The 18,290-nt window shown below is 47.5% G+C and overlaps 1 protein-coding gene across 1 annotated transcript in view; it reads right to left on the reverse strand.

The window, feature by feature from the left end:
* The window catches only part of LOC132447778 (membrane-associated guanylate kinase, WW and PDZ domain-containing protein 2-like), a 120,704-nt gene extending 113,388 nt beyond the window's left edge, over positions 1 to 7,316 (reverse strand). The window contains 2 exon segments of the mRNA XM_060038736.1: positions 6,183 to 6,458; positions 7,211 to 7,316. Of these exon segments, the coding sequence (XP_059894719.1) occupies positions 6,183 to 6,458; positions 7,211 to 7,280 (346 nt within the window). The 5' untranslated portion in view covers positions 7,281 to 7,316.
* Positions 7,317 to 18,290: the final 10,974 nt, after the last annotated feature.

An 18,290-nucleotide genomic window follows, 5' to 3' on the forward strand; every position in this document is an offset into this window, starting at 1 on the left:
TTCAACAAAGAACACATCCTCATCATCAACATGGTCTCATATATTCAGTGCAGCTTTAATTCCGGGGTTATTGCCGTTCATGTGCAGTGTTTCCCACAGAAATTTTGGAGACTATGGGGGGGGGGGGGGGGGCATGCATGTCCGGGGGGGGGGGGGGGGGGGGGGGGGGGCTGTCAGTCGGCTGTCAGTCGCAGGCAGACAGCCGAACTTCGTTCTCTCATGCAATCCCAATGAGAGCGACACGAACTTCGTCTGAGCAAAAATAAATAAATAATAATAATAATCATGTGCACGCAGAGACTATGGCGGCCGAAATTAGACTATGGCGAGGCGCCATAGTCTCGTCAATGTGTGGGAAACACTGATGTGCTGTTGCTTTGGTCTGAGGTAAACACACCCCCTGAATTGAATATACCAGATGGAAATATATCATCATGAAATCAATGAGCCATTAAATCAATAAAAGTCTCCTGAAATAAATCAAAGTAAAAGTCCTTCTGAAAAACGTCAAATTTATTTTAGGATTATTTCATAGCCATATTTATTTACCTCAGCCATATTTAGTTATTTACTTGATATTGACTCAAATGGCACTCCATATTCATGATCAAAGTAACTATACGCAGTACCTGATCTTTTCTCTGTATGTATGCCTCTGTGTTCATATGTGTATATCTGCTTGGATACATAGATATATAGATAGATGTATATATATATATATGTGTGCATTTTTTCGTGTGAATGTTTGTGTATGTGCATTGTGCATGCATCTGTCCATGTCTTTATCCGTGTGTGTCTGTGTACGCGTGTCTGTGCCCGTGTTCATGTTTTTTGTCTGCGCATGTGTGTGACTGCGTGTTTGTCTGCGGATGTGTGTGCGTGCGTGCATGTCTGTCGGCCTGTCTTCACACGCACTCCCTTTGGGTTATTTATTCTCAACCACTTATCTCCACCGCCGTCAAATTAACTCTTCATTACTAAAAAGAACAGTTGTACCATTGTACCATTACTGGTGTTTACGGATTCTTCATGAGTCCTGTTTGTGTTCGGCTCCTCTCGTTGGCGCCCCAAACAGACGCTGCCACCGCTGCCCGCTGAGGAGCTGAAGTTCTCGTATGTATTAATAACTCCCCAGCCTACACGTTTTGTTCTGTGCCAGGAGCTGTGCGGTTCACTGGGAGACTCACACACCCCCCCCCCCCCCCCCCCCCCCCCCCCCCCACTGCGGAGCGCTCCGGTCCGGTGCTGATGCGAGGGGGCAGAGTCTTCATCTCACGCCTGGTCATGGAACTAAACATAAAGGCGCTGATGACGATGATGACAATGATGTGATGGTGATGATGATGGTGTTGGACTCTTTGCCAGAGAGGGGAGGGAGGGACTTTAGACTGTAACCACCTGTTGGAGGTCAGTTTATGAATTACATAAACCAGGTAGGTTACACCTCTGCAGGTTACATAAACCAGATAGTTTAGTCTCTGCAGGTTACATTAGCCAGGTAGGTCAGTCTCTGCAGGTTACATAAACCAGGTAGGATCGTCTCTGCAGGTTACATAAACCAGGTAGGATCGTCTCTGCAGGTTACATAAACCAGGTAGGTCAGTCTCTGCAGGTTACATAAACCAGGTAGGTCAGTCTCTGCAGGTTACATAAACCAGGTAAGTCACAGTCTCTGCAGTACAGCACTTAGCTCAATGCTTCGGTTAATAACCGAGCCTTCATAGCTTGTTGTTGCTAACAGCTTCTCCAGCCTGGATAACAACATGCACCCGCCTGCCAATCTGTCAGAAGTGCCTCCGGGCATGAGGAGCGGTTCTGTGCCTAGCCGGTAGCCGCCTGGGTCTCCGAGGGCCAGACGGAGAGGCCGGGCGGGCCTGTGCACCGTAGTAACGGACTGAACAGAATGTTAAGCACTGAGTGTTCCATGGCGAGGTTCAGCTCCTCTGCTGGAATCAGACCAGGAACCCGAACCAAACTAACACCACGAGGCACTCACTGTAGCTAGTTAGGCTGTGTGTGTGTGTGTGTGTGTGAGAGAGTGAGTGTATAAGAGATACAGAAAAAGAGAGAATGAGAGACAATAAACTGAAAAGTAAGCAGGAAAAAGACAGAAGAGAGAGCAGGGAGATAAAGTAGTTAAAGCCGTTTACCCTTCAGCGGATGATCCAGGTCAAACCAATAGATTCTGCAAAACAGGACTTACAAAAGCTTTGAGATCATTCCCCCCCCCACCCTCCTCCACGGGCAATAAATAAAAAAAAAAAACAAGAGAGACGGGCGTGTGGAACCTTCCCGCGGTCTCACTGCGGGCTGTCCGTCAGGGCTTCTGATGACAAGCGTACACAATCTGTAATCCGGGGGGACGGGAGCTCGCTCTCTGCTGCAGAAATTGGAATACCTAAATAGGACAACCTAATCTTTAAGTAAAACCCTTTGGAAAATAAACGCTGTGCATTTTGTTGGTGTGCGTGAGTGAGTGAGTGAACAATGTTGAAATTGGATCTGAAATGGATCTCAAGTCAACTTAAATAACATCGTCATACTGAAAGAGAAGATGGTATTTTCTTGTATTATACTTGTGTGTTTGTGACCAGCGTGTGCGTGCGTGAATGTGGTGTACGATTATTACGTCGCACAAGGCAGACGTGATGCTGTTGGCAATCCACCCTGATCCAATACTTCTACTCTGGAACTCATTTTATAATATTACAGGCTGATATTATAATATAATTATAATAACTAGCCCGGACGCCGAGCTCAGGCGATATGGAAAGAAACCCAACATTGATTTGAATTTCTCAGAAGTTAGCAAAGAAGCGTCAGAGAGATAATTAAAAGTTTGATGGTACTACAAATCTCTCAGGCATACATGTTCTAACTAAAGCAGATCAAACTCAGTACAACACACACCCTATAAAAAAAACATCCCTTCTGAGAGTCTGAGAGTCTAAGTGTCTCGTTCAGACTGGATCTTCCTCCTTGTTCTCCAAGCAGAACCATACAGATATGGCCTAGCTCCCTAAGACATCTCGATGCTCGAATCTGCAGGATCTCAGTGAACATTGGCAGGCGGTCTGGCCATCGACAGGAAGCTATTGATTTCCAAATACGGTCGGCGCCTTGAGTTGTACAATGCAATCCAGCCAATCAGAGTGTCTCTTAGCTTCGGCCAAATCCAGTTGGAAGTAAAGCAAAGATCCATTCTCATCTGAGAAAAACAAGTATTTCTTTACTTCGTTATTCAGTCGAGTAGGGCTGCAGTCAACCAAAGAAGATCTCGGCCGACTGAAGTTCGACCGAGAGTCTACGACCCATCGATTGGTCGAAATTCAAAAAATTGAACAATCGAATCTGCCGCAGTGCTCTCAACTCTCCCTGCCAGCTGAACATCACGTCGGTGCTGTTTGGAGCAACAATGTTTTGCTTAGTAAAAGATAACACAAGTCAGTCGGAACATTGGATTCGAGGTTTGAGGCATTTAGATATTTGGGAAATGGCTTTCAGCAGCATCAAGTCCAGACCGACCTGCAGAGCCAGGAGGTGAACTCAGGACACCAGGATGGACTCGCGGGCTAGTCCTCCTCTAGTGTAAGACCGGAGGACCGTCCAGACTCATTGGTCATGAAACTTTATTCTTCCAGACGTCACGGATCAACAGATCCCACATCAGGCAGCTGTTTCGTGATACTTGTGGGGATTGATTAATTATTTAAAGCTGCTGATCAGAGAGCTGTGAAGGGACAAGGGAGAGAGCAGAAAAGAGCAGGGGACCGATTTTGATTCCTCCCTTTGCTTCCTCCCTCCCGTCGTTAGTATCCCTCGCCTTCGCAGCACCTGCGATCGAGTGGTAGGATCATGGAATCCCAAGCCAATCAGGGAAGACATGTCCTGATTGGTCAGCAGTGAGCAGTCTCGGAGACAGACGCAGTCAGCTGGAAACAGGTCTTCTCACGGAGCGTCGCCCCACTCAGAGATGGACGGATCGACCCATTCTGTCAGATTATACTCATAACTCATTAGTCTTATGACCGTACCTAAAGCCCTTCAACGTGGAAGAAGAAACTGATCCTCGTGCAGCCCCAGTCATTCTGTGGTCCGGACCTTGAAGCAGGTCTGCATGTCATAAGGGGCCGGTCCAGCTCAGGGCAGCTTGCTCATGGATGACTTACTATAAAATGCACTTTATTCAACCCCAAACCCCTTGGAGATCAATACAGTGCATTTTACATTTGCAATACAACTTTAAAATACAGTGCAATACAGTTTATTGCACACACACACACACACACACACACACACACACACACACACACACACACACACACACACACACACACACACACACACACACACACACACACACACACACACACACACAGCTCTGTCTGCTCACATCTTTACTAAAACACATAATAAATAAACATGCTTTTGTGTCCAAATACATCAACTGAAAACACTTTGTTCACCAAATCCTTGGCTAAGGCATCTCAGGCGAGAGATAACCCAGCAAGTTTGTGTTGAAGATTTCTTCACAGTTTCGTATCTCTTCACCAAACCTCTGAAATACTTTGACTCACAAGAGCAGAAGCGCAGAGTGTCTTACAGATTCAGATCTGTGGATCACTTCAGGCGTCCTGCCAAGAGACACCAACATCAGGATCACTGTCACCAATTCACGATAACAGAGGTTCACGGGAGGAAAAATGATACCACTCTTTTTCTCTTTACAAATCCTCTGTACAGCACCCCCCCCCCCCCCACACACACACACACACACACACACACACAAACACACACCCTGAGCCAAAGCTCCTTATGGGTATTTGCGGTTTTCCATCTAAAACGAGATTCCCCGCGGATCTCTCTCCCAGGGTGCACTCTAATGTATGCGTTCAATGCCATTAGCTCAGCCAATCAAAAGCCAGCAAAATATGTCCCAAACCCACAGAGCAAATTTACAGCCGTTGACAAGCAGGACTTCAGCGGCTGTGGAGGGAAGCTTCACGCGGATCAGTCGGCCCACGCTGCTCTGCCTGATGGGGCTCACTTTACGCTCTCAAAACGTCCCCAGAGTTATTTTAGGAGATGTGTGTGAGAACACGGGTGAGCAGCACTCTTTCTAGTGCATAAATCGGAATATTAAAATAGGCCAACCTAATCTCTAAGTAAACTCTTTTGAAAAATAAACTGTGTGTGTGTGTGTGTGTGTGTGTGTGTGTGTGTGTGTGTGTGTGTGTGTGTGTGTGTGTGCTGAATAACTCAACTCAAATCGTTTCTAAAAGCTAGAGTAAATAAGATGCATCTCTCGTTCTTTTCAGGGACATCTTAATATTTTAAAGATTAAACAAGATGAGCATATTTCAATAAATAGAAATATAGTTATATTTTTTTGAATATATTTGAATCAAAGGCTTGCCCGTCTCATGTATTCGCTCTATGTTCTGGGGAGGAGATGATGTCTAGTCCATAACTGGTGAATGAAGTCATCTAGCCTACTCAATAAACCATGTGGATAGATTCTCATGTGCATACTTGCTATTGGATGTAAGGCTGTTTCATCTGTTCATTTCCTTTAACTATGGACTCATGACACAAGAAGTGGTCCAAACGAACAATCACATATTTGAAATTCTGCAAATAAATTGATAAATGACGTTAATTGAAAACATGAATCGATCACCTCGGTGCCAATCGATCGTTTCGTTAAAACACTGTGTTTCCATGTTGATAGAAATCCCCTCGTAAAGTTCTAGCAGAAATATCCACCACCCCCCCCCCCCCCCCCCCCCCCCCCCCATAGAGTGACAGCCCCTCTCCAACTTCCTCCACGATGAACATCAACCATCATCTGACTGAAACTACCGTCACCGACATCAGCAGGATGAATATCCACCATCATCTGACTGATACTAACATTCACCAACAGCAGCATCTCCAGACAGAGAAGCAGCAGGAACGTAGACCTTAGAACTAGACAACAATGACAACATGACAACACAACCACATCAACCATCGTTATCGTGCAACAATGATATAACTCAACACGAAAGTTCAAACGCAATACGCAAAATCTGATTTCAATCGCAGTAAACTCGTCGGTCGATGTTGTCACAAAGGACACAATGCGTGCCTGAAACCACTAAAGAACACAATGCGTGCGTGAATCCACGCGTTCATCCTACCTTGCTTCACGCACTTCAGCCGGACGGGGTCCTTGCAGTGCCGGACCACGGCTTGGACGTCCCGGGTGGTGAGCCCGACAACAGGGGTGTCGTTGACCTCCAGCAGGAGCTCACCCCGGGTCCCGCCGGTCCCCTCTCCTCCCAGGACGGGGAACTGGCCGAGCTCCGCGCCCCCCCTCAGCTCGAACCTCAGCTCCCCCTCCCTGGTCCTGCTCAGGACACTCTCGTGGACTTTGTTGGTCCAGTGGCTCTTCTTCTTCAGGCTTTTGGACATGGCTGAAGCACGGGAAGAATAAAGCAAAATCACACGAAGTCTTCCATTCAGGGTCTCAGTGTTGTCGCGGTGCGTCTCCTCCTCCGGTGGGTGGATCCATGTCAGCCCGGACACACGGCGGCTGGACCGGGCTGTGGAGGTCTGCTGCTCAGCTCAGCTCCAGAACGGTCGACTGACCCGGATGTGAAGGCTGGAGGAGACGAGAGCTTTTCCCAATCCAGCTTTCCACGTGAAAAAAGAGAAGCGCTCCGAGCTGTGTGTTTCCACTGGAGAGGAGCGGATTCTCACCACCAGACTAACGCATGTGTCCTAATTTGCTGCTGTCGGCCTGCTGGAGAACTAAGAATTTTTAAACACACGACAGGCCTACTGTGGGTTAGCTAGCCTTGTTGTTCTCATCTTGGAACTTTGTGCAGCAGAAGGATTGAGAATCCCTCTTGCAGCAGAAGTCGAGCCTCGGAACTCTCTGATAAAGTTATGTTAACTTACAGTTTTCTGCCACTACGAGTCTCCGACCTCAACTCTATTGCGCATTATACAGTGTTGAAAATACTTTTAGGACTTGTTAATTGTCTTTTATGGATTATTGCCATCAATGACGTTTTTCAGTCTAATTTATTTTAATCACTTTCTCAATTAATCGGGTATTTCCCGGTTAGTTCAGACAGACGTCTGAACTCGGGTGGATAATAGGAACAATATCGACGAAGTAATGAGTTGACGGTTGACCTCTGGCTCATTAACACGTGTTTACCTTGGCTGAGAAACGCTGACCGCACGCAGACCGCGTCATCCCTCCTCCCCGCAGAAGCGCGTTCCTGCATTCCGGTAGAAGGAGTCTTGCAGAAAGGGTTCTGCGTCGGCACATTGCGAGGGGGGGGGGGGGGGGGGGACTGTTTTAACAAGAAGGGGAATGCTCTGAGCTCAGCCAAACACACCAGGAGGAGGAGGAGGAGATCAGCACGTCAATAAGACGTGCACTGGAGAGACTCGGGTGGACTGGGTTCAATTTTCTTTTTGTGTGCATCACAAAAAAGTACACCGGTACTTAAAATCACTTTGAACAGTTATAATGTCGGTAATTTTATTATGGTAAATGGACTGCATTTATACAGCGCTTTTCTAACCAGTCGCTTTTCTAACTCAATGCGGCACGCTTTACAATATTTCCTTACATCTACCTATTCGTGCACGCACTCACGCACCGACGGCGGTGTCAACCATTCAAGGCGACAGCCAGCTAGTCAGGAGCATTGAGGGTGAGGTCCGGTGTCTTGCTCAGGGAACCCTGGGAGGAGACAGGGAATCGAACTAGCGACCTTCTTGTTACCAGCCAAACCCGCTCTACCTCCTGAGACACATGCCTCCCATAGATCCAGGGGGGACACCTCCATCCTCTCTACCATCTCTGTGGGTTCCACCAGAGGAGTCTGAGTTCTCTGAAGCCACCGCGAGCCGCGGTGGCTTCAGAGAACTCAGACTCCTGTGGTGGAACCCACGGGGGCGGTGGCGACCTCGCCATGCCACGCTCTCCGTGACATAATGGCGGCGACGGCTCGCTGCCGCGTAATTACCGCCGGTCACAACTGGGCCAGCGGGGTGCGATGACGGCTGCCACTTCCCATCAGTGCCGTTCTAGCAGCTGTGCACAATGAAGTCCGTGCCATGAGCCGCGGTACCTCTCCTGGTTCTGAGCGCAAGCTGGAGGGAGGAACTGTGGACCGTTGCCATAGGGATGAGGCCCATCGTTGTGGGGAGGTCTGGACGGCAACAATTTTTACGTTGACAATTTCAATTCAATTTTATTAGCCCTTAATCACAGGTAGAGTCTCAAAGGGCTTGACAGGCCGTGTATATTTATGACCCTCTCCCCCCGGACCCTTGCTCCCCAGGGGGAAAGAAAAGACCCTCCTTCCAAGGATGGTCAGGAGTGCGCAATGAATGTCATAATTGACATACATGCATAGATACATACAACATTTTAAATGGGTGATGGGCTGCTGGCCAGTTAACCATAAAGAGAGTCCAGGCATGCAGTTGTAGTCACAACAACGCATACTTGACTCATTCACTCCTCGATTGGCTCCACATGGGAGGTGTTTTAAGTAGAAGGATTCTGAGGTGATTAATTTGTTTTTGGGGCCGTCTGGTTGACCCGACTGGCCAGGGGAGTCAAGGATGCCAAGAAATGCGCGGCGGCGTCCAAACAAGATGCCAACAACATGTCGGGTTTGGCTGCGACCACAGAGTGAGTCATTCGTATGAGAGAAACAGGGCCACCATAGGGTGCTACTGCAGTCTTCATCAGTCAAACCCAGCCACAGAATGGTGGCTTTGATGCCTACCTTCCCCAACATACCTGTAAGCCTTATCGAGCACGAGACCTAACCTGCTCTGTTACCGCCGCACTACAGTTCCCTTACGGGGTATATTTGTTTAGATTAAATGTCTCGCTATATGTGCTGACAGACCAGTTTCAAGGGGCAGTGTGGAGGGTTTGGTGGCTTAAAGGGGCAATGTGGAGGGTTTGCAAATTGCCCCCCCTCCCTCACCACAAGTGTCATGTGATGAGGTTCCATGATTTATAAATTGTTCTATACACTAATTACAGTTTTTCTCAGTCGCTGTAGTACATTTCTCCGATCAGAATTGAAATTTGCAAAACAGTAAGTGCATTTCTCAAAACTATTCGTACAAATAGCAAAACACCATGGATTTCATGCAAAAGCAAGTCTCTCAAAATCCCTAGTTCGTTTCTCAAAAGTAAATATCTAATGAACATGTCAGTGCCATCAAAATGACAAGTCCTTGTGTCATTGTGTACGGATAAGACAGTCAAATTGCTTAGTCATGTTGTCAATATAACAGTGTACTCTGGAGGGATGTTCTGATGTAAACCATGGCTAAAGTTTTGAAGACAATTATTGCAAATTGTAAGTTACACCTTAGTGTATGTGGGAGATTGATTGCAAGAGACTAGACAAGATTCACATTTACGCTTTGACTGTTTGTACTGTAATTTGTTGACAGACCATGTCATTGCTAGAAATATGGACATAGGAAAATCTCCTTAGGGTAAACTGTACATGCATTGCTGTAGGAATTACAGCGCAATCATCCTACACCTCCTGAGGTTCCTGTCTGTTGGGCCACAAATTCTCAGACAATGTAACATTGTGTTGTGCTCCAGCTATATATATACTTGCCAGTTCATGGTTCAGGAGATGCACCTTTGAGCTATTCCAGTAAACTGGTTGATCGTTGGTTGATCTAACACTTCACACATTTCCCTTCTTCAGAGAAAGTCAAGATTCACCTGGTAGCAATTTACCAATTCAGGACAGATTTAGAAAAAAAAGTCTAATGGAAATGTATAGAAATATGCTTGACATATTATGACAACTTGTTCAACCATTTTGCATGTAAAGACTTATGCAATGAACTAATGCCTAAATGTTGTGGGGGTGAGACTATTCAATAGAGACCCATTACAATACATTTTGATCAACATGACATAAGCAATTGATAATGTAGGAAAGAGCAGAGAATTGTACATAATCATTTGCATGAATGTACCAAAGCATTTGCAACTTGTTCAAAGAAAGGAGAATCTGCTTTTTGGATGTGCACAAACGACACAATGATGTGGAGATTGAACAGGTAGTTTTGAGAAATTCAATTCTGATCTCAGAAATGTACCAAAGCGACTGAGAAAAACTGTTAAGCCCTTATTATATTCCATTTCGCTCAGTGCCACTCAATTATACACACTGCTCCTTTAAACAACAATGTCTTGATCTTTATGTGGATATTCTAATAAAAACATATGGTTGCAACTTCAGTAATAAGTGTAAACATAAACACAAAAGATAATTAGAGCTTCCTAGTGAGTCACTTTAGGTGCAGTCTCCTCAAATGAAGAGAGCAGTGAAAGGTACTCTCCATCTCCTCTTTTGGAGATGGCGAGTAAACATGATTATGAATCTGCTTCTTGTTGTGTGGAGACATGGAAACAAAGTTTGAATCAGTCTGCTCTCAACCCACAAGAAGAAAGAAGGAGGAGATATTATCAGCATGCTGCTCCAGGAACAGTCTATTAAATGATAAATAAAGGGAAGTGTGTGGACGGTATCTGGCACTTCATTCAGTCCACCTCTCAGATCCTCTGCCCTGAATGGAGATATATTTGGGGCTTTCACAGTGGAGTGGATGATAACGGCCCTGCTTCCATGTAGGTTCGGTCCAGCACTCAGCGGTGCTGTGGACAGAATTAACTAAGTGGTAAGGGCTATTAAACCTGCACTGTGTCTCTTTCTTCACCGCACAAAATGCTTTGCCTTCAAAATATATTATCCATTTTCCAAAATGGGTTAATGCAAAATAAAACGGAATCCCTGGTTTTGAAACCACTTGGCTAAAGCTCAACTACTAAGCATGGGTCAAGATTTGATTTGAATCATTTAAATGTATGCATGCTGCAGCATGTTTGACTTCTGGTTAGTTGTAGGTGTACAGATAACATTTATTTGTAATACTTTCTAAACAAAGTTTTACATGTGGGCAGCATGTAAAGAGTGTGTTGGCAGTTTACCGGAAGGTTTCCAGTTCGATCCCTGGGTTATCCTAGCTGAAGATGTCTCACCCTAACTACTCCTAATGAGCTGGCTGTCATCTTGAGGGGTTGTCAACACCGTCAGTGTGTGTATGTGCTTTGAGTGGCTACTGGTTAGAAAAGCGCGGTATAAATGCAGTCATTTACAATTTACCGTTTGAAAACCAAACTGCCTCCCATAGAACGCTGGAAGCCAATCCCAGGGGGACCGTTTGAACCAGAATGGTTCTCACAGGAACCAAAATGAGAGCCTTCGCCCTCGCAGCGCAGCCATCGAAAATGAAAGTGAAAGTAGAAACAGATTGCACGAGAGGAAGGTGATGACACCCAGCGCAGGTTCAGCAGCAGACGAGCAAACAGCAAAGATGTTGCTCCGGCTCCCATAGGAGAGGAGCCAGCGGCTGGGAGGGCTGTCACACACGGCCGCTTACGCATCTCCATCTCTGGGGAGCACTGATGTTCTCCGCGTGCAATCAGCGGCCTGACAGTTTGATAGACTACCACAAGCGCTCACCCCTCCGCCACGCCACGCACACTCTGACGCCCGGACCATCGCACCTCATCTCCACACGCCGCCTCCTTCTGATTTCCATGTAATCTGGTCTTCCTGCATGATGTATGAGAGGGAATGGGTTTAGCCTTGTTTATCCAAGCACACACGTGAGTGTGCGCACACACACACACACACACACACACACACACACACACACACACACACACACACACACACACACACACACACACACACACACACACACACACACACACACACACACATCCAACCACCCACCACCTACCCTTTCCTAACATGCATCCATACAGGGATGGCCTCCATATTTTGTCTAGGGGTGATTCTCTCTACTGAATGCATCATGCATAATGCAACACAATACAGAACGCATCAACAAACACCCCAGCATCTCAAGGCACATCACCAGAAAGACAGATCTCAAGAGAGATCTCCAGAACCAGACAGACAGGTCTCCAGACAGACAGGTCACCAGACAGACAGATCTCCAGACAGACAGATCTCTAGAAGGACAGATCTCCAGACAGACAGATCTCCAGACAGACAGACAGATCTCCAGACAGACAGATCTCCAGACAGACAGACAGATCTCCAGACAGACAGATCTCCAGACAGACAGACCTCCAGACAGACAGACCTCCAGACAGACAGATCTCCAGACAGACAGACAGATCTCCAGACAGACAGATCTCCAGACAGACAGACAGATCTCCAGACAGACAGATCTCCAGACAGACAGACAGATCTCCAGACAGACAGACAGATCTCCAGACAGACAGATCTCTAGAAGGACAGATCTCCAGACTGAGTAGCTCCGGTTGGTCCCCCTCCTGGATATACTCCCAGTGAAGTCCTTGCCCCTCTCATCTCTCTGAATGTGTTTCATCTCCGCCACAGAGCGTCTTCTATCAGTTCAGGTGTTGCTGTTTATTCCCTGGCCATCACGCAGCAGTCCAAAAGGGCTTACCTTCCCAAACCTTCATCTACATACACCATTTCTAGTGTTCCTTCTTATGTTTAATTTCCTGTTCAACCAGTTTAGCCACGCTAGCGTTTATTGAATTGATTCCGTATTTGTTTATTTAATGAGGTGAGCATAAATTGAGCTGTGAACGTGTGTGCCTGTAAATATGAACGAAAAGCAGCAGTCCCTCATAAACGGTGCTTTTCAGCCATAACTATGATCATATTTGTCTTTAAATATTATGGCAGGTGTTGTAAATTGCTCGGATTCATATTTGAATTATGTGTGACTATGGCCACATATCTTAACGCGGCTATCACTACGATTTAAGAGCTGTAATCTTAGGTGTCATTTGAAATCGCCGAGCCATCCGCCCGCACGTCCGCCTGTCAATCACAAGGGTAAACGCACCACTAAGTAGGGGGAGAGAGGGATACTATCGGTTTAATTTTATGCTAATTATTCTGCTCTGCCTTTACTCACATTGTATCGACAGCCTCTAAAAATGTGCGGGCTAGGTTTACTCAAATGTGGATACTAGCGTTATGTTCGATGCCAGTGTGGAGGACTTGGAGCACCCTGGGTCTCTCAGCTGGGGACCAATCAAAAGGGTTGCAGTCTGAGGAGGTTCTGGGATGGAGTCCCACCTGCAGCCAGCTGACCGTGAGTCCACAACACATGGAGGACATCCACCAGCACGCAGCAATAAAGTCAATGTTAGGCAGAGGGAGAAAGACACACACACACACACGCACGCACACACACACAGAGAGAAAAAAACACACACACACAGACTGAGAGAGAAAGACACACACAAACAGACTAACAGAGAAAGAGAGACACAAACATACCCCCCCCCCCCATACACACAGAAAGAGAAACAAACACACACACACACACACACACACACACACACACACACACACACACACACACACACACACACACACACACACACACACACACAAATAGAGCCAGAGAGGGACACAGAGAGATACAGAAACACAGACACAGAGAGATGGATAGAGACAGATGGAGGAGCTGAGGCTCCCAAAACCTCGAGCCATTCTAATATTCCTCCACGCCGCCTGCCGTCACCACTCGTTTCCTCCAGACTGAGGAGAGTCTCCAGCTGAAGGAATCAATCTCACCCCCCTCCCAGCTCAGAACCCGGGCCGCTCTGTCCCACACCGCTGAGAGACACCCGCCTCTCCCAGGAGCCTCTTCCATATTCTGCACACAGGGGCCGGATGTGAGGCCCCTCTATTGATGCCCGCCCCCCCCCCCCCCGTGATGGTTAAATGGCCGTCAAATACAACATACTCCTCTCCCCTCCAGAGTGGTTTCAGTGTGTCTGAAGGCAGGAACCCTGCACATCTTTTATTTAGCGCAGTGTTCCAGTCTGCGTGAGGCGTCTCATATCCTCGTCTTGGCAACTCGTCTGTGAGACTGATTTACAGTAATAATGACTTATAAAAAAACAACTGTTGCAGTGGAAAGGTGCGAATATATTTCCTGATTTAGCTGTCAACCCTCAGAGCGGTGTAATGTGTTTCGTCATTGTATTCATACAATACAATGAGAACTGCTAATAACCCTCACCATTATTTTTGGACGAGCTGGCTAGATGCTTTCTCTCGCTGTCAAACCAGCACATTTATTCACAATCCCAGTCTAACCACAGTTTGTTTTGAGTGTGCGATCGTGGGTCGCTGCCTACTCCTCTGATGACTATTACCGTGTAAAGAAAAAATACTAACATGAATACCAACGGTTTTTTACAACGATTTATGAGATTCCTCGCCCTTTTACAACCACATTGGTCCTGCAAAAATATAAACCACCTCTGCCCTCCCATCGCTATGCGATGACGTCAGACAGCCCGGTCCTCAGAAAACCTTTCACATTTCTCTGGCGACCTTAAAATCCCAACACCGAACTGATTCAGAACAGCGAACAGCCACATTGTTCAATTATATTATTCCAATTACCACATGTTCCGCCCCAAACCCCAACCCCTACAGTCTTCCTGTTATTGTGAGGATTTGACGGGTTTGTTTGCGTCTCGCTGACTCGGCTGCAGGCCTCTTATCTCATCCATCATTCAGAGGCGTTGCGTGGTTTCCTGATTGGTCCCCAATCTGACCCTAATTGGCAGTTTACAAGCCAACTCCAACTTTCAAGTCAATACATATTCCCTTTGCCGCGATTAGACGATTTTGGAGTTGGCCTAGATATTAAATCAAGTCGTTGTTCTTGTCTTGTCATGCAAAAATGTAGACGGAGAAAAAAAAGGAGAAGGGAGGCAGGGAAAAACAAACGATTGAGGGGAAGATGAACTGAACGTTGGCTGAGCAGCTCGGCTCAACAGTGACCCCTGCTGGCGGTGATGGGAACTAAACTTCAGACGGTTGAAGGGCCGACATAAAGGCAAGAAGGTCTTCAGAGCAGGGCTAAGCAGGCATGAATAACGTGGGGCGGGGGGCAGTGATGACGAGTTAAATCCTGTTCTGTTTTTATCAACAGCTAGGGTGTCGTTTGTTTCATGTAGGTAAACTACTTTCATGAAAATATGGTTAAGCGATGCATCTTTTACAAATAGAATACAATGACAATGGTTCTCATTATCACTGACTGCAATCATAGCAACATGACTGATGAACACGCTAGTATTGCTAATTATTATTTTTTTAACTTTTAGTTCACCTGTAAACACACAGAAAACAAAAGGCTGATCCAACTTCTATCTCTCTCTCTCTCTCTCTCTCTCTCTCTCTCTCTCTCTCTCTCTCTCTCTCTCTCTCTCTCTCTCTCTCTCTCTCTCTCTCTCTCTCTCTCTCTCTCTCTCTCTCTCTCTCATATACACACTAATATGAGGCTGTACACACACACACACACACACACACACACACACACACGGTCAAACAGAACAGGGCCCCCAGAATGTCACAGATTTCGGGCGATCAGAATAAGAGTGACTTCAGACTTTCCTTCCTTGCTCCAGACACATGAAATAAACGTCCGCCTCAAAGCCAGGGACCTTGAGACTGCAGCAGTCTGGTGCTTAAATCACCAGAAGCTAATAGCCAGCTCTATTAGTGGGCCACATTCATCAGCCAATAATTACCCACTAATCTAATTGCATCATTAAAGTGAAAACGTATAATTTACAACGTTTAAAACTTGACTTTGACCTCCCCGGCGATCCCAAGAGGAACAGACTTATCAAAAAGTAACGAAGGAGACGGCGCAGCCCGGGTCTGCCGTCTGAAGAACAGAGAAGAAGAGAGAAGAAGAGAGCTGATCTGTTCCTCAAAGTCACCCGTCAGCTCCGTCCTGAAGCCTTCGTTAAGTGACGACTGAACACATGAGGCTGGTCTCAGATCAGAGCTTCACCTCTCAGAAGGTCTCTCACAGGACACGGCTCCATTGCATTTACATGCAGGGCATTTTAGCAGACGCTTTTATCCAAAGTGACTTGCAACGGTTCACACACACACTCACGGCGGAGTCAGCCATGCGAGCTGACAGCCAGCTCGTCGGGAGCAGTCAGTGTCGAGGTGTCTCGCTCAGGGACACCTCGACACTCTAGGAGCCGGGGATCAAACCAGTGACCCTATTAGAAGGGAGGGTTGTATGATGCCCATCCATGAAACATTTAGCACAGGAGATCTGCAGAATAATATTCAACCTTCTAGATTCAAAACGACTTTGAATCATTGGACAATCACTTTCTGGTACCGAGACAGCCTCTCCTCCCCAGATTGGCCCCCATTGATGTTTTCATCTGCTCACAGACCCATGAACTATTTATTTTTCGCAGCTCTCCCTGAATCTCTTCATTCCCACTTATCCCCAATCTCTTTATTCCCCCCTGAATCTCACTTGTTCCCGCTCACCACACGGGGTCTCTCCGCCGCGGGAGTGAAGGATGGCTGAGCTCCCGGCCAAGGTTGAGAGGGCTGGACGTGGAGGAGGAGGAGGAGGAGGAGGGCGGGGGTGGTGAGTGTGGCGGTGGGGCTGGTGGTGTTGGCTGGGAGCAGCCAGGCGTCACGGCGATAGGGCCAGAGGGACAGCATCCCATGAACAGCAAGGCCACCAGCAACACCATCACACCGAGACCCATCAGCACCGCCACCATCACACTGAACCCCACCATGGCACCACCAACACACTGAACCACACCACCACCACCACCACCACCACCACCACCAACCCACTGAACCACACCATCACCACCACCACCAACCCACTGAACCACACCACACCACCACCACCACCACCACCACCACCACCACCACCACCACCACCAACACTCATATGGTTTATGTGGATAAAGAAGAATTTTTTGCTTGGTGGAGAGACTTCAGCGGCTCCCTACCTGGCCATCAGCAGGGGCTGTAAGTCACTTCAAAAGGGGTCCAACTCCACATCATACAGGGGAACATGGCCTCTGCCTCTTCAGAGAACTTGAGGAGGCCGTGTGCCCTTCATACATCCCCCTCCATCAACACCTCCCCCCGTCACACACCACTCTCCTCCCGGGAAACACTTCAAAAAATGAATGAAGGAGACCAAAGAAACCATCAGACAGTGATCAATGGGGGTGACAGGGTGGCCATTAAGGGGAATATTTTACCAGTTGGATGGTGGGAGGCAGCTGTGTGGAACCCTTGCCGGAACCACTCAGAGAGCCTGGAGCCGTCTGCTCAACCCGGGATCTCAACCATCAGTGAGTCGCCTGGGCATTAAAACAGAGAGCGGACGGCAAACGATAGAAACCCTTAAACCAACAAATATCCAATGTTTATTCATGTTTCGCAGCCTTACTATTTTATTGGTTTAGCCCCGAAATGTTGCAACTTTTCGTTTGTTGAGTTTAACGGCACATGAAGGCGTGTTGTTCACTTCAGGATTGGTGCATAAATACTGTACTTCTCTCTGGGTGGTAACGTAATGACTGATGACATGCGGGGCCCGGGGCCAGACTGCCGAGAACCAGCGAGCTAAACGATAAGGTGGCTCTGAGGACACATGCGGGGTGCGTACACAGCTCTGGAGGAAGGGGAGTGGGGTGCTTTTGAAAGATTAGCTGCGGCACCTCCGGGCTTCAGCTTGATGTGAAACGCTTTAAAGCTGGAGGAGAATACACTGCGGGCGTGGAGGAGGCTCTGCTGAAATGTCGAAAACGCAGCTTGACTGGTAATTGGAACTGAAGGGAACTTTCGACTCCAGAGCACATTATTTAACAAGCCTGCGCGGCTAGAACTTGAACTTTGTTGTGCACACGTTCCGCGGAGGGATAAAACGAGCGCCGTCGGGTTATCCGGGACCCGAGCCGTGTCAGACTCTTAGAGAAACCCATTAAAAAAGCCCTTCATCAAACTTGCATGTGACCTGGAATCGAAGGTTTGCTGAGGCTCGGCCCAGAATTTAGACCTTCGCTGGAGCAGAAACCCCAACGCCGGCTTCCAAGGCTGCTGTGTACGTTGTCGACCCCGGGCCCCAAGATGGGTCCCAAGATGGGTACGTGGGGGTCAAAGGACCGAGGAGGTTCTGCGGGGCTGAAAGGCGGGTGTAGAGAGGAGCAGGGAGGGTGGGGGGGGGGGGGGGGGGGTGGCGTGGTGGATATTGATGTTCTCGACGGGTTTGGGTGCAAAGGTGCAATAAACCGAGGGTCCGAGGGTCGATTGCAGTCGATGGCTGGAGGTGCTCTGGCCCATTAGAAG

The sequence above is a fragment of the Gadus macrocephalus genome, chromosome 19, assembly GCF_031168955.1.
Source record: "Gadus macrocephalus chromosome 19, ASM3116895v1".
Lineage (NCBI taxonomy): Eukaryota > Metazoa > Chordata > Actinopteri > Gadiformes > Gadidae > Gadus > Gadus macrocephalus.